Genomic DNA, 25,803 nt, shown 5'->3' with positions numbered 1-25,803 from the left:
TGCTCCTCTCAAAACTCTAGAGTGGATGTCAGACAAGCCGTATAGAAAGTGCCTCATGCTGAGACACAAAGACAAACTGTGTTGGCCTATGGGACGAGCAATGTGACCAAATGGATCTGCAAGAGAATTAAACATGTTGTAGGCTCCACTCTATCAGTCACACTACGTGTGTAGCCAATTGTCCAGGAGAAAAGAGTGCCAGCAGTAGTAAGAGCTGGAGCCATTGCAGAGTCACTTTAGAGTTGGTTGGAAGATGCAGAGAGAAAGTATATGTGTCGTGTGCATGATTAGCCAGGAGCTTAGAAGAGCAGGGACTGGATCCAGAGCTACGATCCACTTCCGAGCTTCACTGACATGCATCCTTGGAGTGTGCATTCAAACGTGCATATATATATATGTGTGTTTGGCATTATGTTTCTCCCTGATAATGTGTTGCTCCCTGAAAGCTATGCCTGATATCAAGGACTTCCAAAAGTATATGTTGCTTCTCACCATACCAAGGTCAACTCTGGCATAATTGTGTCAATTCCTGGCACATTAGTGGAGCTGTCATAATTATTGTCATCATTAACATATTTCGGTCTCCATTGCTATAGCTGTGTGTACGGGCAGAAATCACTAAAATGTTCTGAGCATGATTTACAGAAATGTGGCCACCTCTGACATAATAATGTTGGCTGCTTCTGGCATAATAATGGCCATTGCTGACGTTTTGTGAGCTTCCTGCAGCTATAGGGTCCAATTTTGGCACAGTGGAGTGACTGATATAATAGTGAGCCTATTATAGTTATCTTTGGTATTATTGTTAGCACCTATGGCATGTGAATGTAAAAACTGAACATTTGAAGTAGATTCTGTACATGTAAAGCATTTGTGTACTAATGAAAATGACAAGCTGATATTTGGAGACGGCTTACTTGCTAACAAGATAAGCTGTCCAACAGAAAGAGCATTATCAAAGTAACTTGTTCTTTTGATAGATATTTCAAACTGCAGATTCCTCAACTGTAGAGCAAATAGGAAAGCAGAGCCTCTACCAGTGGTGGGTTTCTGGAATGATTCAGGCCAAAATGTCCTGTGAGACCTAAAAGCCAAAATGCCCTATCCTTTTGATCTGGCTGTTGGGGCACTAACCCTTTATGAACATGCGCACTGGTGACCACATAGCAGCCTAACAAATATCTTGGACAATCACTCTGCATGCTAAAACGGTGGTAGCAGCCTTGGCCCTGGTTGAAGTGATCCCTCAATCCTTCAGGATGCTGTTTCTTGGCCAATGCATAACAGATCTTGTTGCAGAGGTCTCTCACCTGGATAAGGTAATCTACTGCCCTGTCTTGACTGCACAAAGAGCTGTACATCCACCTGATATTTTTGGTACAATGGATGTAAAAGCAAGTGCTCTCCTGATCCTTTGAGAGGTAATGCGGGGAAAGAACATTAGAAGACTGATAGACTGTCCAACATGACATTCACAATTTTCAATAGGAAGGTCGCTCTAGCCCGAAGCACAAATTGGTCCTGAAAGGTGGAGTGGCTGGACTGACAAAGCTTGAAGCTCACTCATGCAACAAACTAAGTTGATTGTGATCAGAAATACCATCCTCAGTGTCAGGAGACAGAGGACAGCTGTGCAATGACTTAAAAGGAGAACACATAAGTAAACGAAGGACACAATTAAGGTCCCAGTGTAGCATCATGAAGGGCTTAGGAGGAAACATTTCCAAATCTTTGAGAAAACGCATCACAACAGGTGATTTGAACAAGGAAGGTTGGTCCAGTAATCACAAACAGGCAGACAGACAGATAACCGCTAATAGTGCACAAGTCCTTGCAAGGCCAAAGCAAAGACTCAAACAATATCACATCTGACAATTTTGCCTGCCACAGGTCCGTGTTCTGGGTGCCACACCAAGCTCCAAACTTTCCCAGCATCTGGTGTATAAAGAAGTTGTAGAGGGAGATCTGGCTGCTAGGATGGCATCTACTACTTCAGAAGGTAGATCAAGTGCAGTCAACTGCCCTGGTCAATCTCCACACATGGAGGTTCAAATTGCGCTGGCCTGGGTGCAGCATCCTGCTCTGCAGTTGAAACAGAGTCCTTCTGACACGCCAGCCTGACTGGAGGACAGGTGCTCATGCCCAGATGTTTCATTACCACACTCTTCTGGGCAAATCCAGAGCACTTAGGGTGACTGGCCTGGTCGTCCTGATCTTCTTCAGGACTCAGGCAGGAGAAGTAGCGGCAGCTAGTCATACATGAGTCCATGCTCCACTCGAGGCAGAATGTATCTGAGAGAGGGCATACTTGGGAATTCCAATAGGCAATAGCGATAACATTGTGTACTAAGCAGCGGTAAAGAGATCATGGAAATACTCCCATTAATGAGCTGCTAAGCATCGCTGGCTTAGTTTGTCTACCCTGGTGTTTAAAGATCCTGGAAAGCGATTCACGATTCGAGAAATGCCCCAATGAATCATTAAATGAACGCCTCCTAGCACAGGGCGGCAGTGTTTTTAGTGAGGACATGAACCAGCCTCCCCTTGATTTCAGGAAGACGTTTACTGGCAAACAAATGGCCTATATCAACAAGTTGATGTGGAGATGGATCTCGCCGGAGGCCAGACTTCTATGCACTCCACCTCTCCCAGATGACCTCCCCAACCTACAGTGGTGAATCAGTCACTACCGTCAGCTATGGATGGGGAAGGGAGAGGGGTCTGCTACTGTTCCAACTGCAGTTGAGCAGTCACCACTGCAGATCTTTTGAAGTCTCCTCTACAATCTAGATTAAATCTGACAGCTTCCACTGGTTTGGGATCCACTGAGACTTCAGATCCCATTGCAGAGCCCGCATATGCCACCTGGCATGTTTGACCAGCATGATGCAGGATGCTAATAATCCAAGAAGCCTCAAAGCCATCCTCACAGAGAACCAGGAAGGTCCGAAACTGCACCGTATCCAAGATGATTCCGATAAAAGTCTCTGCAAAGTAGGCTGGTGTGACTTTGGCAAACTTATCATGAACCCCTCTAGCACGGTCAGAAGATTTGCCGGTGTCTGAAGGTGGCCCACAACTGACTAAGCAGGGGACGACTGGCACTCCCAATCATCAAAGATACCTGCAACCACTGCCATCAGCTTTGCGAACACCAGAGGGACAATTGTGAATTCAAACAAGAGCACAGCAAACTGAAAATGATTCTGTCCCATCTTGAAATGCAGGTATCGCCTGCGGACTTGCAGGACAGGAATATGGAAAAAGGCGCCTTTCAAGTCCAACGCCACCACCCAATCTCCTGGATCCAGCGTAGAAACTGGTCCATTGTTGAATTTGTTCCATGAGGATGAAATTGACGTTAAAGTCAGCCATTCTTTTTTAGCACAAGTAAATAATTGGAGTAACCCTGGGATCTTATTTCCGAGGACGGGACACACTCTATGGCTCCTTTCTCCAAAAGAACCTGAACTTCCTGCAGCAAAATGGACAATTGTCCTACGAAAGCCACTCTAATGTGGGTGTAAAATACGACCGGAGGAAAGTAATGAAAGGGAGTAGCCTTGTTGGACTATCTGCATGATCCACCCCAGAAGTTATGGATTGTTATCTGTGAAGAATATCAATAATCCGGCCTCCCACAGCGTAGTCATGTGCGCTAAGGGCAATCTAAAGCAGCTAGGAGGCTGTTGCCTGAGGGGCTGGAGGCTGGCAGGTTTTCTGTCCCTGCAGGCCTGGACACTGTCTGCTGGATCCTCTACACTAACCCCAAAAGTCCTGAGGTGCCTATTGTTGGGGTGATGGGCCTTAACGGTCTGAAGACAAAACCTGCACTGATGCCTGAAAAAGGGCAAAGTTGGAGGGGGGGATGGAGAGGAAAACTGCCTTGCAGATGTGGGAATACAAAGACAGCGTGCAGTAGCTGTACTTTTTTGAAGAGCTCATGGGATCAATCAGCCTGCTCATCAAGGAGGCCAGACCAGTAAAAAGGTTTATCCATGAATGAAGCCTGGATGTCACACAAGGAACCTGTGAACATCATCCACGTGCGCCACCGGAGTACCATGCTAGTGCCGGCCACTCTGCCTAAACAGTCGACAATGTCCAGGTCTGACCGGATAATGTACTTGGCCGTATCCTGTCAAAGATGCATAGCTTGGCCTCTTTCAGCACTTAAATCTGTTGTGGCATCACCAAGAGACATGGACATTTGGGGTGCATCAGAATCAGCTGTGGAATCAGTTGCTCATTAGGGACCCAGGAGCATGCCTGTAGGGAGCGTGTGGAATCCTTGCTACTTCTCAGAAGGAGAGTGGAAAGACTGGGATTAGGCAGGTTTGGACTTTTCGACTTCCCTGAAGACTTGGACTGGAATGATGACCTGTTGCAGGACCAGCCCAGAGAGTGTTAACGGGTGGGGGGGTTTAGTTGTGTATGTGTCTGTGTGTGTATGGGGGGGTGGATGCTTACGTAACTTCCTGCTATGCTCAGCAACATACAGCTTGTCATCACATTCCTCGATCACCTTGGGGTGTACTAGGCACACATGCCTCCTCGCAAGACCTGGAAGCACGACCCGACCCCAAACACCAGAGAGACACCTCGTGGTGATCAGTCACAAGAAATTTGTTTGCAATAGCCCTATAAGGTTTTAGGTGTGGACATGTTCCCTTACAAAAGGAACAGACATTTGGAAGAGAAACAAAGTTTGTCAACTGTGAAAATAGGGGCTAACTCTGGATCTGCATACAAAAGGGTAGAAAGAAAGTAACTGACATCAGCTCGCTTGGGTGGTGCTTATTTGTGGCTCCAGCTCTCATTTTGGGTGCACAGCATAGTCGACGCAGAGCCACACAATGTCACCTTCTGGTGTACAGGGGCTTTGTTGAAATGTCTTCCAGAACCCGTCTGGTGCCTGGGGATATTCTAAAGGCGAGGAATCCACGGTTAGAAGTATCCATCTAAAAGTTCTTGCAACAATTAGCTTTACCCAGTCCTGACTGTCAGTATACGCAAGTATGGACTAATCTGGAGGGGTTGAAAGGGAGAGGGGGTAAACAGGATGACATAGTAAGGGAACTGGCAGGCATGTACACCTACACAGAGCTGAGATGTCCACTCTTGAACTGAGCATTCAAAATATAGACACTTTTCCATTCCAATGGAAATGGACGTATGAGCACTAGATCACACATTCATTTTCTGACTCAATCTTCAGGCAGCATTGATGCATAATCAGCTATCAGAATCACAAACTCATCTGAAGAATAAATCTTAATGTGCTGCTACAATGTGATAAAGGAAAAAGTTATATTTAGCTGAAGACCTTTTTCCCCCACCCAACTGGGCTTCTGTCCTGAAGGATGACAGGAGGGTTGGTAAATATATGGACTGATTAAGGGGTTACTTTGTTAATTTTGCTAACAAGAACGTTTAATGAGAAAGGTAAATCTGACTCCTACCCAGAAGTGCCCTTTTTACTATCCATTAACCGGCTGTAGTGCACCATGCAATCATCTAGTCACTAACAGTATGGATCTTGACCAAAAGACTAGGCTCACAATTAGCCAGCACGTTTGATTTAATAATTTACTTCATTTTTGTGAGTCTGTGAAGGGAGTTCGCTAATGTGGAAGATGGATTTGTGAAGACAGTATGGACATATGACTACTTTAATTTGCATTGAAATCTAAAACACTTTTAAGCAAGAAGAAAGCAAGTGTCCGTCCTTAACTGCGTTGTACCGTCATACAACCAAAAGCTTGCAATGTTTCAGTGCTACTGGAATTAGAAATATTCATCCTGAAGATCAATGGCATATAAACGATCTCCTAGATGGAATTATGGATACATTTAATCGAGAGCTAACATCTTGAATTGCTCTTTCTTCATTGACCTGTTCGTTATGGTATGGTCAAGACTGAGTCTCAGATTGCACTTGGGTCCTTCTTTTGAATCAGAAAATAATGGATATCCTTTCACTTTCCTTTTAAGCCTAGCTACATAGAAGCTTTAGCGGCCGGAAACACCTCATGTCACTAATTCTTCAACTTCTGCAAAGAAAGAACAAAAAGGCAAGATAGAAAGAGCATCCTCTCCATGCTATTTGAATCTGCCAAAGACCAATTCCTGGCACCTCAGATCTTCCTAGCTTCCATTGGAAAATGACAGAAAAACACTCAATCACTCCCTCCCAAAAGACATCAAGTAGAGTGAAACTGTAAAGGCTTTTACAGATTTTGTTGTAAGGAGAGCCAGGAAAAGCTGGGCTCAGTGCTAAAGGATCCTGACTTCATGAGCCAGAAAAAAGAAATGAGCAACTGCCACTAACAGGACACGGTGGTACGCTGGTGGAATGTGCCTCTTTAAAGGAACAGTGCACTGTCTGTTTTAAAAAATGGATTGTCAACGAGTTTTGTCACTTTTTTTGAATTTCAAGTGACTGTTTTAAAGAATATTTTGGATGCTTTTTTTTTTTTTTAAGAAAAGTAATTACATTAGATGAGCATTGCATTATACTAGGCAGACAAACCGTTTTATTAAAAAATGCTGCTCCAAAGTAGTATTTATTTTAGATATTTCATTAAAGTGCTGTGGGATCTAGGGTGTGGACTGCAGTAATCAACAGGGAGGTAATCAAAGAGGGAACGGAGGAGTCATTTCATAGTGTTTCAAACTGCCATCCCTCGTGTGCACCATGAGTTCTCTGCAGTGGTGGTGCGTCCATTGGGGCGTTGCCCCACTAGCCATAGACCACCGCACTGGCAATGAAGAATGACTTTTAAAAAATAAATCTGACTTTTTAAAATTAAATCTGTGCCGAGCGCACTGCGCGCTACCTGTCCCGGGAAAAGCCCGACCGAATCGGGCATCATAATGAAGTGGGCGGCGGGGCTGCGGCAGAGTGACAGGCAGGCAGCGCACACAGACAGGCAGCAGGGTGCTGACTGCGCATGCTAAATCCCGGAGTAGTAAATTTTTTGACTGGCCCGCGCATGCGTATAGTGTAGACCTTCCCCCCCCTTAGCACTCAGATACATAGGCAGGGACCCGGGGCCCCGGTCTCATTTAGTTTAGGGCAGATAGTACCCTGCTCGTAGCCAATCCGGGCGCAGTGGCGCTGTTCACGCTGCGCCAGGATTGGCTGCTGCAGCAGGATGGTGCCGCGCGTGGGTGTTGGCTGCTCGCACAGTAATGGCCAATCACATATGGCTATATCCAGCCATGTAGTCGGTGATTGGCCATTTCCCTACGCTGTTCGTCATCAGTCGGGACGTCACAGCGCGTGCACCACAACAACAACTAAGAGTAAGTGTGAAACTGAAAGTAGAACGTCTAGAAGTATAGTCGCGGATGAGTCATAGTGTGTGAGAGAGAGTCAGTCTCAGTTCTCCAGGACCACACTGCACGTGACGTGCCTACTCATCTTCGTGACTCCTCGTCGTGACCAGTGAGTCGTGTTGTATGTGTGCTGCAGCTGCAGCCTAGAAGGACCGGCGCCTGCCTGGACCAGTGGACCGGCTTTAAGTTTGCTTTGTGTACTGGTGCACACTAGTGACTGAGGAGTGTGCACTGAGACTGAGTCTGTGACTGTGCTGCGAGTGCGTCGGTCGGAAGACCTCCATGCGAGTTACCTCGTCCACGTAAGTTAAACTGGTGGTTGTTGTTCAGTTGAGTAGTAAGTGTTGACCAATCCGACACACTGTAATAATATATTACTGGCTGCATTGGCATTGCGCTGCCCCCCCTTCAAAGTGAATTATCCACTGTGAATATGTTGAACATCAGCAATTTCCTATGCTCTGTGCTGTCTCTACGCACGCACTCAAGTCTCACCCTCACTGATGCCGGCGAGCGCCATCCTCATTGGTCGACTCGTAACTTTATCATCTTGCAATGTAACCGTTCTTATGTAAAGCATCTGTAGCTTTTTATTTGTATGGGACTCGCTGCTTCCTTTGTAAAGCTCTCTAACGCTTTCGTGCAGTGCAGGCGCTTTATAAAATTGCATCAATAATAGACAACATGTACAATAAAAGCACGCCATTCGTATCGCCACGGGAGACAGCTGCTACTCATCCCTAACTTTCTCTTTGATCCCCTGCCCGGCCCTTGCCACTCCTGGGCTTGCTTGTGTCGGACCACCCTTCCCTGGCCGGTGTCATACTTGGCTTAGGGGTGAGCATGAGCTGGGCTCCATTTGGCACTGCAGTGCAGCGTGTGGCTGATGAACGTGCATGATGGGGGCTCGGCTCTTGTGGACACCCATGTCATGTGTAGAGCAGCGTGAAGGAGACTGTTGAGTGTGCCAGCGTGCTGGTCCCTGCCTTTGCCTCGGTTGGGCTCTTTGTTCCCTCTATATGTAGTGCGGGCCAAATCTAAACAGGTGACTGCTGTGGTTTACATATGCCGCTATAAGTGGGACAGCGCTAGTTTCTATTAGGGCATTGATTGTTGCTCCCGGGCACTGGTACACTCTTGAGACAACTGGGGCACTACCCTGCGAAGACCCTCTTGGTGGGGGGGGGAAGTTATATTCGGCCAACGTTATACCAGGTCTTGTTGATCCAGTGGCACTCAGATGGTGGGGCATAGATACGTTACTTGGCATTTGATGGTCGCAGCGCTAACGAACGAACCTAGTAAACTAAGAAGTCGGATGCATGTGATGTTTGTGACACTTAAGTGGTCGAGTGTCGTGTGTGGCTTCCACCTTCAAGGCTGACTGGCTGTCTATAAATGGAGGGTCACGAGGGTCAGGGTGTTTTCAAATGTGTTAACTGCTAGCTAGGCCCCTTGCTGTACTACACTACGCAAAAAAGTGCAACACAGTGTTCTCATCATCATCATGGTTCCTTCAAGCCGAGCGTTAGAGTGGGCATGGACCAATGCCGTGGTGGGCATATTCTTCGCCTCACAAACCCCACATAGTCGTCACAGGGTTAGACAGGGCTAGGGTGGGGCCCTCTCTGGTCGTCGCCGTAGCGGGGAGTAGCCGTAATGTGGTGGGTTCATAGTCTGGCTGATTGGCGAACACCACTGTGGCGTCTGGCGATGACGGTGGTGCGGGTGACCGTGACGTCGATGGGGGCCCTCTGGTCGTCGCCGTAGAGCGGGGAGTAGCCCTGGTAATGTGGGTTCATGGGTGGCATCCCGCTGTGGCCAGGCAGGCATGGAGTATCCTCCTGGTCACGGTGCCCCTTGGTAGTACTGGGTCGGTGGTGGAGGGCATGATAGAGCCTGGTTTCCACGCTCGCTCGCTACGGTGCAGTATGATTATCATTTTACGCCCTACCACTTTCAAATGTCACCAGCCGCCTGTGGAAAAGTAAATTTTGCCATGTTCTGTGTCCCTACGCCTCATCCATCATATGTTATGTGTGCATGACCAATATGCATATGTTATTCCCCATATCTGATTACTGACGCAATTATAGTTGTGTCCACCTCTGATATGTCATTTTCCAGTCCTCGTGAATAATACGAATATCAGGCCTATGTAAAGTTATGTTGCCACGTTTCCCAGTGTGCACGTTATTCCATTATGAAGTCCCCGTTTCCAGGCCTCAAAAGGGCCCGGACCACAGATTCAGCTCCTGTCTCCTGAAAGCCTCGCTGAGGAGCGATACAGCCCCCACCTGTATCCTCGACCTTTCACTTACTTCCTGCCTCGCAGTGCCCGGTGCAGCCTGGCTCTGCCTTCGAGTCTGCCAAAAGTATGTTATAGTTCCAGTTATCAGTTCAGTCCTCCTCTTCTGCATTCCTAAGCTACTGAACTGCATCAATAGTTTCCGTCATTGTCTAGCCTATTCGGCTCCACGTTAGAGAAATACTGTATTAATGGTCATTTAATATTCTTCATCACGCACTACATGTAGAATAATGCATGGTCCAGTCCTAGAGTCGAGTTAGCTTTTCCCCTCATGACTTCTAGTTTATATCAACATGTTCCCTAAACATCAGATACCAGATAGGGTTTAGGTACATGTCGCTCCGACCCTCCAGACTCTAGTCTCTGCTCCTAGCACAGAGTTCGTAGCCCCCAGCTTCTCCTAGTAACACGTCATTGCCAGTTTTCGCGCACCATTAGGTTAGAGGTCCCGGCTCCTTAGGTAGCCCCCTCCTATGTTTCCGCCCCATTTCATGACATATTCTGTTACGTTTGCATCACATGTCTATGTATACTCCCAGTTACACCTCTTTTTACTGTTATCTTTCGCGACTGCCACGCGTCACGCCTTCTGCTCCACCCACCATCACGCCTACTGCAATGTAATGCTATGTGTTCGCGCTATGTATATATGCCTGTGTTTTGTTATTGAATGTTAGCGCGCTCATCCCAGACCCGGCCCCAGCAGCTGCTGGGTCATCCCATGCAGGTTGTCCTGATCCCGTCCTTATGCTGTAATAAACCTGCAGATACTCCTACTACCTCGAATCTTGACTCTTATTTTATTGAGCTATCTGTTATTCATTCATTCATTTAAAAATAGATCCGGTATTATTTATTTATATACCACATAATGGCGCCCGAATAGGGACTTGCCCTTTCCCCACGCGTCGGTGAAGCCACGCCGACCCCCTGACCCTCTGCAGCCGTGACGGAACCATACCGGCCACGTGCAGATATTTCTGCTTCAAGTATCCCTCAGGCCCACGGAGGAGACGGAGGAGGCGGTCCAGCATCCGAACGAGACGGTGGAGGAACGCGGCGAGTCCCGACCAGAGCCCAAGCCGAGAGTCCAAGGTCCGAGGTATCCGGAGGCCCACCCGTAACTGAAGTCCGAAGTTCGTCGTCGTAGCAGTCCAGTCCCGTCCGAGGCCTTCCGTTCCGTGCTGCCCGGTGAGTACCATTGCTGGGGTAGTATCTAGACAGGACCAATCTAAATTGACTCCTGGTCCGTGGGTTGGTGGTGCCCAGACTCACAAACGAAGTGTTCACCTAGGTGGATACGGGTCTTGATGCGTCCCTTTATGGGACCGGTATGTTCCGTACTGTTACAGCAGTGCATCCAGTAACTCTAGTCTGTTCCGTTCTCGAGAAAATTCTTGTATTTCTGTTCTCAGTATTCCAGGTAATATTCTGTTCAAACTGTTATTTCATAATGTTCTTTATGTATTTTAATGTTGTGGTATGAGTGTGATGTGATTTCGTGTTTCATTGTGTATTGTATTGTGTCCAGATTACAGTTCAGTCATGCCGCCCTTTTCCAAGTTACGTCAGTTAAAAACTAGAAAGGGTCTGTTAGAGGAAGCGGTTCCTGTCCCGCCTAGGGACAGTCCAGGTCACTTTATGTATCAGAAACATGGCATAAGCGCCATAATGTATCTAGATTTATGGGTAGAGTATACCAAACAGTTAGAAGAAAAGTATAGATGGCCCGTATCGGGTACATGGGATGCCGAATGTATCATGCGAGTAGAAGAAGTATTATGGAAAAAGAAAGCCAGACAGTCACAGAAAGATGCCATCGAGTTATGGCGCAAGGAAGCTCATAGAAGAACGGAAAAGGAAGTCAGAAAGTCAGAGTTAAGTAGAAAATCCCAGGAACGAGCCCAAGAAAGAGAATTAATCGAGATAGGTGAACAAGTCAAAACCGAACAGTCAGACAGACAGAGGCATGCCCTAATTAAGGGTATGTATCCTCTTCTTGCCGAAGGTTTGCCAAAAGCGACCCCAGAGGCATCCAGTAATTTCCCGCCGCCATTAGTTCCGACCAAGCTACGTCACAAACAGACCGCAGCTGATATTTTTATTTCGTCCTATCTGGACGACACAGTCCCCGAATATGCAAATCCTGTTCGCGCTCTGCCAGTCCCTGTAAACCAGGTAATTCATGCTCCTCCAGACACCGGAGTACCTGTTACGGTACCCCCGGTCCAGCCTACAGTTCCATTTCCCACTCTGCCAGGACGTAGAGTCTCAGTAGACGATTCCAGTTTAGGGGCCGCGGGAGGAGGTCTTCCTCAAACCCCGCCGCCACACAAGCGTTTATCAGCACTCGAATTACATGCTCAAGCATCACAGCGTACTCCTAAAAGTAATAAGTCTGTCACAGAAATCAGGCAAGCCCTTAACGAATGTGTTTATGATCCAGTCCCAGGCGAGTATAATATGGTTTTATATTCCGTACGTGTAAGGAGAGTGACCGAGTATCTAGTCACCTTACCGAATATGAAAGAAGATCTAGACAGAATATATCGTTTCATCCGTACAGGGGATGATCCAGAAAGTATTGGCGAGATTATGTCTCAAAGGAAAGCCGAGATTCAGCTCATGATATTAAAGTTCCTGATCAATTGTCTAATAAGAGAACAAGATTATCCGTCTAAAGATCCCGCCGAAATGAGAATCCTGACAAGGTGGAGTGATAATATAGCCGAGGGTAAGCACAAGACCGTCGGTGCCATGGAGAGTATGTACAAGAAAATTCGTAAAGAAATAATAAGGTTACACGAACAGCGTAAAGCAGCACAAGTAAGCGAGAAAGAAAGTATCTCTGATCCTGAAGAGGAAGAGAACGAGAATTCCGCCAGAATAGCGTATGTAGGAAAATCTAGATTTCCAGATCGCCATTTACGTCTAGAACACAAGTCTATTTGTCATCATTCAGCACCAGAACAAGGTTCTCTAGAACAAGTATTTCAAGCTACCGATCACATTCTGAAATCACGAGTCGGTTACAGTGAATTAAGTACCATGCATGAACAAGAACTAGCCCGATCAGCAGTCCGATGGATTACTGATTCTACCACTTTTCCAGACGAAATAGTGGCACAAATGTTTCTGAAACTGCCCCCAGCCGAGCAACGACTGGTGGGTATGTATATGATCCAGCACCTCATTACTCTGTATGAGGGTCAACATTCTGATCCAGGCCCGTTACACGATATCCTGAACGAGTTACTCCAGTATAGATGGAGAGGTCTAGGTACCGATTTAATTAGTGTCATTCTAGAACAGCGCCACAAATATAGAACGTTTCTGAACCCGCATTTTGTTCATGTCTCACCCCCAGAAAATAAATCATTCTACATAGACAGACAGAATCCGTTACGAGAAGTCCACCCAGTCCAAGGGGCGGGTGGCGTAATGCAACGAGTGTTTGTATACACTCCGATTTCAAAGATGGAACTTCTTGAAATGAAGAAATTAATTCCCTGTCATGACAAAGATCCAGCAGGGTTCCATAGAGAATTAAAAGACATGCTCCGTATGGGAGAATACACTTACCCAGATATCATTAAAATGTTAAAGGTCCTGTTACCCGCAGGGGTGTATGAAAAGTTAAAGGAAAAAGAATGGGAGGTGGGAGAGAAAAAGATCGAATGGGCAGCTCTAGAAGCTGAAGACAAGGCACGAGTACCAGGTACCGGTCTTGGAGATAAATGTAAAGAATTACCAGAATTATTGATTCAAGTTTTACCCAGATTATTGACAACTAGGAAGGAAGACTGGGATGCAATCTCAGCCTGTAAACAGAAACAAGATGAAGATATTAGTGATTTTTATTCTAGATTCGAGAAATGTTTCAGTATCAACAGTGGTCTCAAGACAAGTAGTGAGTCATACCCTCACCTTTTCGTTACCAAATTAGTCGAGAATTCAAGTCCACAAATTAAAAACCGAGTTTTAAAAGTCGAAAGCACCTGGCAAGCAAATACCCCGTCCCAGATGCTCCAGATGCTCCAGTATCACCAGAATAGAATCAGGGAAGAGCAAGAACACGAAAGAAAACGTATGAAAGACACGAAAATGAAAGTGCTAGTTGCACAATCTGTTCCTCAAGACAGTCAGAAGAGGGGTCCGAATCAAGCCAGTCATCCTGCAGCTCCCGTTAAAGGGAACTGCAATTATTGTAAACAGCCAGGTCATTTTATAAACGAGTGTGCAGTTCTGAAACACAATATAGCTACTGGTAAGACTAAAGAAAGACCACGTCCGCCTAGACAAGAACAAGTTTCACAGATTCCTCAGCCACAGAATGCACAACAGACAGTTACAGCACCGCAGCCTATTGCTGCAACACAGCACGTTACATCGCAGATGTACCAGTATGCGCAGTCTGAATATCCAGAGTACCAGTCATATTCATGAAACAGCCTAGAGAGGGAGGTAGGCTTGCCTCTCATCGAGATTCCTGTAGATCAAGAAGGTCCCTATGTTCACAGTCAAGTATTAGGGAAAGACAGAAAGTTTTTGATCGATACAGGGGCAAGTAGGACCACAATTAGTCATGCCGAAGTTCCAGGGGCTCCGCTCTCAGGCTCAAGAAATGTTTCCCTTGGATTTTCAGGAAAACCAATAGTTAACGAGATATCAAAGCCAGTCACTCTAGAAGTAGGTCCATTGTCCCGTACTACTGATCTGTTACTTACTAAGTCATGTCCAGAAAATCTATTAGGCATTAAGACACTGAAAGAATTAGGTGCAGTTATTTGCTGTTCCCCAGAGGGAATACGTCTGTTCCTACGTGACTTTAAGGGTCACTATGTATTACGAGATTTTGATTCAAGATTGTCTAATGTTCCGCAGCATCTATGGGCGCAAGGTCCAACTGATGTAGGTTACATGCAAATCACACCCCATCGTGTGACTCTCAAACCAGGTGTAGTGTTACCCCGAATCAGACAGTACAGATTGCCACCTGAGGCTGTAGCAGCCTTATCCAAAATTATTGACGAGCTCATGGCTCAAGGAGTAGTTGTAGAAACTGACTCCAATGTATGTAATTCTCCGATCATTCCAGTCATGAAACGTACTGATCCGAATGCACCCCCAGTATATCGATTGGTGATTGATTTACGAGAGCTTAATAAATGTATTATTCCTCAGTACCCAGTTGTCCCAGACATCTCATCCCTGTTAACTGCTATTGATTCCGAAGCCATGTTTTTCACTGTCATTGACCTCAAGAATGCATTTTTTAGTGTTCCAATTCACCCAGACAGCCAGTTTCTTTTCGGATTTTGTTTAAATGGAAGGAGCTATATGTTTACACGCGCTCCTCAAGGTTTCACAGAAAGCCCTAGTATTTACAGTCAAGCACTCAAGAGACAACTAGACAACATTCACATGCCAACTGACACTGCCCTGCTCCAGTATGTCGATGATCTCCTGATCACAGCCCGTTCTGAACGCGCTTGCGAGCGAGCATCACTTACAGTCCTGTATTTTCTAGCCGAGATGGGGCACAAGGTGTCACCTTCGAAGCTTCAATTCTGTGTCCAGCAAGTGGTATACTTAGGACACTTGCTGTCCAAGAGGGGTAGGCAGTTGACACCCGACCGTATCCAGTTAATAGCGAGTCTTCCCCAGCCCAGAACCCAGAAGGAGGTACGTGCCTTTATCGGCCTTACTTCTTATTGTAGACAATGGATTCCCCAGTATGCATTTCTAGCCAAGCCACTGATACAGTTAACGACACAGGAGGCAGCCGTATCGACTGTCCTCCCTTGGACATCTGAACATACACTTAGTTTCAACGAGTTAAAGAAAGCCCTATGTCAAGCTCCAGTTCTAGCTACACCGAACTACAGTAAGTCTTTTACACTTTTCGTTACTGAACGCGAAGGTACAGCATTATCTGTTCTCACACAAGATCAAGCAGGACAATACAAGCCCTGTGCTTATTTTTCAAGCACATTAGATCCAGTCGCCCAGGCGTTGCCTGCGTGCCTCAAGTCAGTTGCAGCCACAGCACTAGCTATCAGACAAAGTGATTCCATAGTTTTAGGACATACTCTGACAGTACAAGTCCCACATTCAGTGGAAGTTCTTTTAAACCGAACACAAACACAGCACTTGACAATTGCACGTTTAACAGGTTATGAATTGACACTGTTCCAGCCACACATAGAAATTAGACGCTGCAACGTTCTGAATCCTGCTACACTGTTACCATCAGTTAATTCAAATCCAGACCCACACGACTGTGTGGAAGTAGTTAATATTACGACAAAGCCAAGACAAGATCTGACAGACATTCCGTTACCAGATCCCGACCTGACACTTTATGTGGATGGTTCATGTATGAGAACTAGTACAGGAGAACTAGTCGCCGCGTATGCAGTGACTACTGACACTGAAGTTATTGAAACACACCGTATTGACACCCTGTCCGCTCAAGCAGCAGAACTAGTCGCTCTGACACAAGCCTGTATACACGCCAAGAACCTGAAGGTTAATGTTTACACAGATTCACGTTACGCATTCGGAGTTGTACACGACTTCGGAGTACTCTGGCAGGAGAGAGGTTTCATGACTTCTCATGGAACCAAGATTCAGCATGGTCTCCTTATTCAAGCCCTGTTAGATGCCATACATTTACCGACATCTATTGCTATCATGAAATGTAAAGCACATACGAAAGTTACTGACATTATTTCCCAAGGTAATGATCTAGCAGATCGCACAGCCAAGCTTACAGCACAGACTCCAGACATTCCAGGTAACATGACACATACTCCAGATCCGATTACATGCATGACAGTTAAGGACCCTACACAAGATGTCATAGATATCCAGTTACATGCTACTCCCGAAGAAATCAAGAAATGGTCTGAACAAGGAGGGGTCCAGACAGATCAAGGATGGTTAACGAAGGGTAGAGCCACATGGTTTCTCCCCGACTCTATGGTTCAAGTCATCATCAATACCGCACATAGTCCAGCCCATTTAGGAGAAAAAGCTATGTTAGACAGTATCCAGAACATTTGGTTCAACAAGCATTTACGAGCTGCAGCCAAGCAGAAAGTCCGCACCTGTATGATATGTTGTCAGTTTAATCCAGGTAAAAGTGTCCCGGTGGAACAAGGTGGTTTCCAGCCCCCTGACCACCCTTTTGAGGTCCTCCAGATGGATTATATTCAGATGGAGCGATGTCGAGGTTTCAAGTATGTCCTTGTAGTTGTATGCGCTTTGTCCAGGTGGACAGAAGCATATCCAGTCCCAGATTACACAGCCGCGACCACTGCCAAGCAGTTGGTTCGTGAATTCTTCCCTAGATATGGACTCCCTAGAGTCGTATATTCTGATAACGGTCAGCCATTCTCATCCGAACTCATGAAGCACGTTTCCCTTTTGTTAGGGTACCAGTGGAAGTTCCATTGTGTACGCCATCCTGAAGCAGCCGGTCTGGTCGAGAGACATAATCAGACCCTGAAAATCCGCATTGCCAAAGTCTGTAAAGAAAAAGGTGTGGACTGGCTAGTAGCTCTGCCAGTCGCTTTGTTTTATATGCGCATGGTCGCACATTCCAGATCAGGTCTGTCCCCGTATGAGGTCGTATTCGGCCGCCCCCCTAACATGTGGGGTACTCCTAGACCCCGAAGTATTACTGATGTTTCATGTAATATGCTGACAGATTACCTAGCTTCCTTGATGTCTGCCCTCAACTCATGTCGTTCACAGGTTGCTGCCGCCTTTCCAGACAATACCGAGGTGGCACCGCACGAGATCGTTCCAGGCTCCTTGGTGATGATCAGAAATTTCGACAGATCAAGTCCGCTGGAACCACGTTGGAAAGAGCCACGTCAGGTCCTCCTCACCACCCGTACTGCCGTCAAGTTGGAAGGCAGAAAAGGATGGATCCACCTTTCTCATGTAAAACTTTTTAAAGGACTGAAATCCGTTTCTAAAAACATTTCCCAGGATTTGAAGGACTGCCAGAATATTGCTCTTAAGGACTGTCCCGCACAAGACATTATTACAACCCCTCCCTTGTTAGAGAAAACTCCGCAGCAGGAGTATAAGTTAAAGCTCAGGTCTAGTAAAATAAGTCAGTCAGTTTGATTGTATAAGTCCTCCCCTAGGTGAAACGGTTAGACTGTTTCTGACATGTATAAAATAGACCCCCATAGTGAGAGAGTCAGTCAAAGTTCAATCAGATGTATCGTTTTTCTGAGTTTCATATTATTCATCAGCATAATGATTTCCTGCACCAGCTATGCGTTCTATCTGTATTTTCCAGTTCCTCATGTAAATATGTCTGCTAATGCTACAGTAGAGCACACGTTTAGTGATCTGCCTCCTCATGAACTCTCTTACCGCCTCGCTATGCGCAACAACACATTTATCCGTATGTTACATTATTCACACCAGACCAGCAATGCCACTAATTGTTGGGTATGTGGTCGACTCCCCCCTTTCCAGACACCGAAGGGAGTTCTGCCACTGTTTCCTTATCCATTCTCACACAATGGTTCGTGTGGAGCATGGTCCACGTTAACGTCATCCTCAACAGATATGTCTTTTCTTAACAGTACATGTTTTTCAGACAAGCAAGGTCTCCCCCACAGAACAGGTTTAGATCTAGAAAATGAAGTTTATAATTTAGGTAACTATTCGTCGAATCTCATGGTCCTGAATGTTCAGTCTGATATTACTCCAGACTTACCTGCTATTTCAGTACTACCTGTCAAAGGCGAATTATGTGTCCGTAGTTATGGTTCCATACATGTAGGTCATAGTGAATGTACTACTGTTATCCAGTACAGTGACAGTGGGAAATCTGTTTTCAAAGCTTCACGTCATTCCTATTTTATTTGTGGTCAAACCGCATATGTCCGTCTGCCCCTCGATTGGGAGGGAACCTGTTACATTGCCTTCCTACTGCCCTGATTATCACAGAAACACACATCTAGTACACATTAGACATAGAAGGGAGTCCCCAATTGTCGATTATACTGAAACTACTCTAGAACAGTATACAGATTTCAATAAAGGTTTCTTCTTCTTTGTAGGACCTGTCCAGAATAGTAAACTGATCCGTAGGTTAACAAGAACCCTTGAAGCTGTAGTAAATGAGACTGCCTCTGCTCTAGGTAACCTAACCGAAGAACAATCTGCTAGGAGATTTGTCGTTTTGCAAAATCGTCTCGTCCTTGACGTCATACTGGCCGATAGGGGCGGGGCCTGTAGAGTCATCGGATCTAGTTGCTGCATTTTCATTCCAAATAACGCGCCGTCTGTTTATTCAGCTATAACCAGACTCCATATAATTGCCCATCTGTTACATCAAGATCCAGGCACCTGGACATGGTCCGGTTGGTTCTGGAATATAATTTCCGCATGGGGATGGAAAGTCCTGTCCTTTCTAGGTATTGCAGTAGCGATCATATTTAGCTGCTGCCTCTGTATACAATGTGGCCCTGCGATTTGCAGCATGTGTGCTACCTCTTGTATTCCTAGTCCCAAGCCCCGTTCTAAGTCCCGTTCCAGGATAATTCGAGACGAGCAAATGGTACTGTATGAAATGATAGACGGTATCATGAAAATTGATGTTTCCTGATGGAAACGTAGTGACAAGGAGGGAATGTGGAAAAGTAAATTTTGCCATGTTCTGTGTCCCTACGCCTCATCCATCATATGTTATGTGTGCATGACCAATATGCATATGTTATTCCCCATATCTGATTACTGACGCAATTATAGTTGTGTCCACCTCTGATATGTCATTTTCCAGTCCTCGTGAATAATACGAATATCAGGCCTATGTAAAGTTATGTTGCCACGTTTCCCAGTGTGCACGTTATTCCATTATGAAGTCCCCGTTTCCAGGCCTCAAAAGGGCCCGGACCACAGATTCAGCTCCTGTCTCCTGAAAGCCTCGCTGAGGAGCGATACAGCCCCCACCTGTATCCTCGACCTTTCACTTACTTCCTGCCTCGCAGTGCCCGGTGCAGCCTGGCTCTGCCTTCGAGTCTGCCAAAAGTATGTTATAGTTCCAGTTATCAGTTCAGTCCTCCTCTTCTGCATTCCTAAGCTACTGAACTGCATCAATAGTTTCCGTCATTGTCTAGCCTATTCGGCTCCACGTTAGAGAAATACTGTATTAATGGTCATTTAATATTCTTCATCACGCACTACATGTAGAATAATGCATGGTCCAGTCCTAGAGTCGAGTTAGCTTTTCCCCTCATGACTTCTAGTTTATATCAACATGTTCCCTAAACATCAGATACCAGATAGGGTTTAGGTACATGTCGCTCCGACCCTCCAGACTCTAGTCTCTGCTCCTAGCACAGAGTTCGTAGCCCCCAGCTTCTCCTAGTAACACGTCATTGCCAGTTTTCGCGCACCATTAGGTTAGAGGTCCCGGCTCCTTAGGTAGCCCCCTCCTATGTTTCCGCCCCATTTCATGACATATTCTGTTACGTTTGCATCACATGTCTATGTATACTCCCAGTTACACCTCTTTTTACTGTTATCTTTCGCGACTGCCACGCGTCACGCCTTCTGCTCCACCCACCATCACGCCTACTGCAATGTAATGCTATGTGTTCGCGCTATGTATATATGCCTGTGTTTTGTTATTGAATGTTAGCGCGCTCATCCCAGACCCGGCCCCAGCAGCTGCTGGGTCATCCCATGCAGGTTGTCCTGATCCCGTCCTTATGCTGTAATAAACCTGCAGATACTCCTACTACCTCGAATCTTGACTCTTATTTTATTGAGCTATCTGTTATTCATTCATTCATTTAAAAATAGATCCGGTATTATTTATTTATATACCACAGCCACTGGTTCTCTGCTTTTGAAATCTAGTTAACCCGCCACTAGAGTGATTCACCGGGTCTTCCGTTTTTTGTTGTAATAGCAAAGGTTTTTGTTGCACTTCTTTGGGCGCAGTATCTCACATAAAACAGGGTCACCATTTCCTCACTCGGAGTCACGTCGGCATCGTCACTATTATTCTGTATTCTTAATGTCAACTCCACTCCATTCCCAGCAGGTTTCATCAACATACCATAATAGAACCAGTATTAATTATTGTAACACAGAAGCTAATACCCGAGTCATTTTGTTTTACGGATATGGACCATTCTGATACATCAGAGCATGTTTTGTTGTTTTCATTTCAGATTTGCACCTGAAGAAGGGATATTAGTCCCGAAATGCAATGGGCTTTTTTTTGTTTGAAGATGCATTTGGAAATTCTATGGAATGTTACACCATTGTTCTGTTGAAATATGTTTACAAACATGATTCGTTGTCAATATTTCACATTGGAGGAGTGTGGCTCACTGATTAGAGCGGCAGACCCTGATGCAGAGGTCTGGCCCGGGACCAGGGTTCAATTCCCGACGCGGCAGGGTCCTGAGCCCAAAATGTCCACGGACTCGATAATTCTCGCCTCGGTGCCTATTCTAATCATGGGGTCCCACGCTGCAACTCTGGGCAATAGTTGCTTAATCTCCACTACGGCGGCCCACCCGCTGCGGGATGCCTGGCTTTCACGCTGGGGATACCCAGTAGGGGTTATCTCACAGGGAAAAAGCCAGGACGGGTTCCCAAGGCAAGCGCCTTGATGACTTCGGGTGATACGTGCGCTATATAAGTCGCAATACATTTACATTGTTTAAAGAATTTTTTGTGAAGATAAACAATTCTACAATGATTGTATATAACTGTAGTGGATTGCTTTAAATGTTGGCTTGATATATAGCCACATCGCCCATATAATACCCAAGTAGAGCACCCCTTGTCCAAGTAGCATTGTACAACTTGGTCTCTTTTACTTGCAAACTGCCATCCTACCATAGGCTGCCTTTTGTAAGTGTAAGGCTATTTCAGCTTCTACTGGTAATGTGCCAAAAAGGAGTGTGAACTCTTTGAAGACATAATTATTAGCTTGTTGCTCGAAAGTGTGAGTTGTGAAACTGCTCATCAAGACCAACCCTCTTCAGAATACCAGTGCATTTCGCAGCACGTGAGCCAACTAACATATTTATTGCAATAAGGATGATCTTAAGTCTGCATGGCTTAACCGGGAACAGTACATGGCCATCTCATGAAACTATCCATAAGCTCCCAAATCAGGAAAATTGCCAGCAGTCTTAGATAGGTAGTACGGACAGTTATTTGCAAACATTTACGTAGACTCCCAGAGACAACTGGTATGCATGCCAAGGAAAACGTATACACCAGCAGTCTCCATGGATGTGGTCAACATGTCACAAACATTCCAGCCTACACTGTGGGCTCTCCTTTTTGCCCGAAGGATTTAACAGAAGCGTGCAGACTGCTTCCAATCTGGTGTGACAATCAGAGTATAGCTTTGCTTTATACATAATCAAAAGCGGTCCCTATTTAGGTGATCTATACTTCTTCAGTAGGCATGGTGTTCCTGCCTTTAGCACAGCTAGTATTAGGAGGATGTTGTAGACTGGTTCCTGGGATTTGGATGGGGATAGTAAAAGAGTCTCAGAAATAACAGAGGACTTCTCTGGGCATGGGCATTTGGATGCTAAGATGAACACCACCCCTAGTGAATGGATAAGACTCTTCAAAAGGATGGTTTACTTATGGAGAGTGACAGACCACTGGATGGAAATATGTGAAACTTAAATCTTTCTGATATGAAAAATTATTTTTTTTTTAAATAGAATCTAAGATGTGAAAGCAAAACAGTCTCCCGAATAATCCAGGCAGAAAAAGCAGAAAGTAAAAGTCCACCTGTACTTCAACTTTATTCAGTTGGCATTGTTGAGCTTACTAAATGTAGGCAACTTCTCTAATGCTGCATATTACCATTAGAGATTAAAGTTTCTTATACAGCGCTCATCTACGCTTTTGAGTGACAACATGATATAGAAAGATTAAAAATAAAATAATACATTTTATATACTACATCAGTATGGTGTATACAGATACACTTCACCTCATTTGTCTTGTCACCCTAGGTTTTAAATCAAACAGCATGTCTTTACTCAGTGGGGAGATAGGTTTCACAAGGTTGCCACAACAGACAAACAGGGTCTCCATAAATTTTCCCCCAAGGAAGAGCTGCTCGGAAGTCTCAGAAAAAAAAAATTGTATTACCTTTTGTGTATTTTCTCCTCAAGGGTTTTAGCACAAAAGGCTCTGATCTCGAAGTCCACACCACATGCCTGGAGGAGAAGACAGCTGTTAATAAGGCAGGAACATTTTATTCCATGCAGAAAAAAAAAGTAAGAATTTTCTTCGGGCTCCCATGAGAACTGTAAAAACATCACAATCTAGTAATTGTTTAGAAAAAGTATTAATTTCAGTATCCACAGTTACCCGTTTCAAATTAGGATAAACAACGGAGCTCACAGTGTGGCCAGACTACCTAACACAACATTTAAAAGTTTACGGTTTCCCTTTTTGACACCATTGTCTCCCCACAAAAAACGTTCAATTGCTTGGCCTATCTCTGGTATGGTGTTCTCTTCTCATTGTACTCTAAGAATTTTACACAGTTGGTGTTCCTACCTTGCCTGTGTCCTCTGGTCCAGGCTGCAAAGTAACTGAACATGGCAAGTTCTGGGGAATCTAGAAGAAAACAATACAAGACATCATGTTTTGGTGAAATAAAAAGTCCAGCATAAGCAAACTACTCAATTGTAACAGTTCTGCTGCTTGATAACTGGCAGATACAGATGATGCGCAAGGTGCTGACATTGTGGTTGGGTCCCAACTGCAGGCACAATTTCGTGATTTAAAAATAAATAAATAATGTGCACCTTACCCTGGAAGTGGGTAGAATGAACATCACTATGAAATCAACACATAAGCTAAGCCTTAGCACAATTTTCAGACTGATTATTACGAGACTCACTTAGTAACATTTTGTGATCAAGGCTCTTTCGAGGTAAAACACGTAGGTACTGTAATTCCACCAACAAAAGGGACGCCCATAGCACACAAAGTGTACATTTCTTTTGAAAAACTGGCATGTGTGTGTGTGTGTGTATATATGTTGTAAAGCTGCAAAACGTGTACTACTGATAAGTTACTTGTGTCTTCTGTAGCATAGATTAATTGGATTAGCAGTCTGGTCAGAGAGTCTGAAGATTTGAAGTAGAAATTAAAATAAATTCCTAAACAAAGTTATTGTCACTCTAGCATACGGTTAACAATTAGCATCTAGACAATGTTTTTGAATTGTGTGTAATGTATTCTTTTGATAGTCCCTTAAGCTGTGCAACCCATGTAATGTTTCTGGCCATGCCTGTTAGTTTACCCACATTGAGCCCGACAAGCATGCAAACTGCACAGAATTTGCTCCTATTTAAACCTTTCCCAGGCATCAGAACTGAGCTGCAATTTCAGGGTGACACCCAACGTATACTCCTTTATGGAGTGACTACTGCCATTTATATCCTGCCATAGCTAACCATTCTAATCGGAATTTAGGGAGGGCAATGGTGCTGGTGATGAGCTTTCTTGTTAGAGGCCAGGATTTTTTTTTCCTTTATCCCTGGGGGTGGGGGGGGGGGGGGGCGGATGGGGGGGGGAACGGGACCAGGTAAAAGGTCCGATATGTGCCAAGTGTAGGAAGCTAAGTTTCTGTTGCTGCAACCCCGCCACTTTTTGCCAGATTTCTGATGCACTTTGACTTGATGTGCCCTGGGTCCCTGACAATCAGGTTCCCAGGGCCTGTGTTATTTCCCAAAACTGTACCTTCTACCCCCAATTGGAACCTCTATGGCCACATATCAGTCCCTTGTAAAAGGTACCATGGGTACCAAGGGCACTCTGACCAGGGATGCAGCACATATTGGGCCACCCTTAGAGGTCTTGTACCTTAACACACACACACACACACTGCCATTGCAGGCTGCATGTTTTGGTGCAGAGAAAAGTGAAGAGTCGACATGGCAACTGTGTGCCTTGCCTGGAACCCACTGCCGATGGTATAGGTAAGACACCTTCTAGCTGGGTGCACTATACCACTGGTGAGGGCACAGTTGCATACGCACTGTGCCCCTACAGTGTCTAAGTTCATTCTTAGGCATTATAAGTGCAGTAAAGCAAAAAAAGTTATATGGTTTGGGAGTTTGTCATTACGAACTCCACAGAACCATAATGGCTTTACTGAATTCTGGGAAGTTTGGTATCAAGCTTCGCAGCATAATAAACCCACACTGATGCCAGTGTAGGATGTATTATACCTTGCACTCAGAGGGCATCTTAGAGATGCCCCCTGAAAAATGATCAGCCTCTGGTGGGTTTCCCGACTTGTAAACACAAGCCTGCCACCACGAGACAGGTTTCTGGACCCCAGCAAAAGCCATCTGTGGCAGGGGAGCTTCAAAGCTTGCCGCCTTTGTAACGCGACCCCTAGCCTTTCCTGCTATCAGGTGCAGGCCCCTTTTCTGTCTCCCTCCTTTTCGGTGGGAAGACAGGCAGGAAAAATTAGCACAGGCCAGAAGGTGTGCAAACCTCTGCCAACCCCACCCCTCAGGTGGGGGAGGCAAGGTGAAGCCCACTCTTTAGTGCCCGCCATCTTGCAGATGGCAGGCACTCTCCAATCATGATTAGGGATTGTGCCCACTCCCCCACGTGCGGTGAGAACAACAAGGGTGTAGTCACCCCAGGGCCAGTAGCCCATTGGCTACTGACCTCGAGACCCCTAAAACGCCCCCTAAATACAGTATTTAGGGGGCAGCCCTGAACCAAGAAGACAGATTCCCACAAACCTACGAAGAAGGACGAAAGAAGACACCCAGCAGAGGAGACTGCAGAGAAATGACTTAGCCCCAGCCCTACCGGCCCGTCTGCAGGTTTGCAGCAAATGTCGCCATGAGCTGCAGCCAGAGACCTCCAGAACCCTAGGGAGGAATGACTGCCTTCCACAAAGACTGGATCTCCTGTGAACAGCAGCTCTGTTCAAAAGAAACAGTCAAGAAAGACTCAGAGCCTGCTGAGGACAAAGAAACCAGATGCCTGGAACCGCCACTGCACCAGACGCCTACGACCCACATCCGGGTGGCCCATCAAACCCAGCAAGGTCCCCCAGGACTCCAGAGTCCGAGTCCACCATGGGATGACCC

General features: G+C 45.7%; 1 protein-coding gene across 1 annotated transcript in view; it reads right to left on the bottom strand.

The window, feature by feature from the left end:
• ARRB2 (arrestin beta 2) overlaps positions 1-25,803 on the bottom strand; it is a 255,504-nt gene that overhangs the window by 91,861 nt on the left and 137,840 nt on the right. Inside the window, exons 6-7 of the mRNA XM_078668394.1 lie at positions 23,240-23,299; positions 22,826-22,893 (exon numbers count right to left, since the gene is read on the bottom strand). Of these exons, the coding sequence (XP_078524520.1) occupies positions 22,826-22,893; positions 23,240-23,299 (128 nt within the window). The remainder of the gene's footprint in view (positions 1-22,825; positions 22,894-23,239; positions 23,300-25,803) is intronic.

Source organism: Lissotriton helveticus, chromosome 12, assembly GCF_964261635.1.
Source record: "Lissotriton helveticus chromosome 12, aLisHel1.1, whole genome shotgun sequence".
Classification (NCBI taxonomy): Eukaryota; Metazoa; Chordata; class Amphibia; order Caudata; family Salamandridae; genus Lissotriton; species Lissotriton helveticus.
Note: the sequence above shows the minus strand (reverse complement) of the source record. Positions and strands in the feature narration are given on the sequence as shown.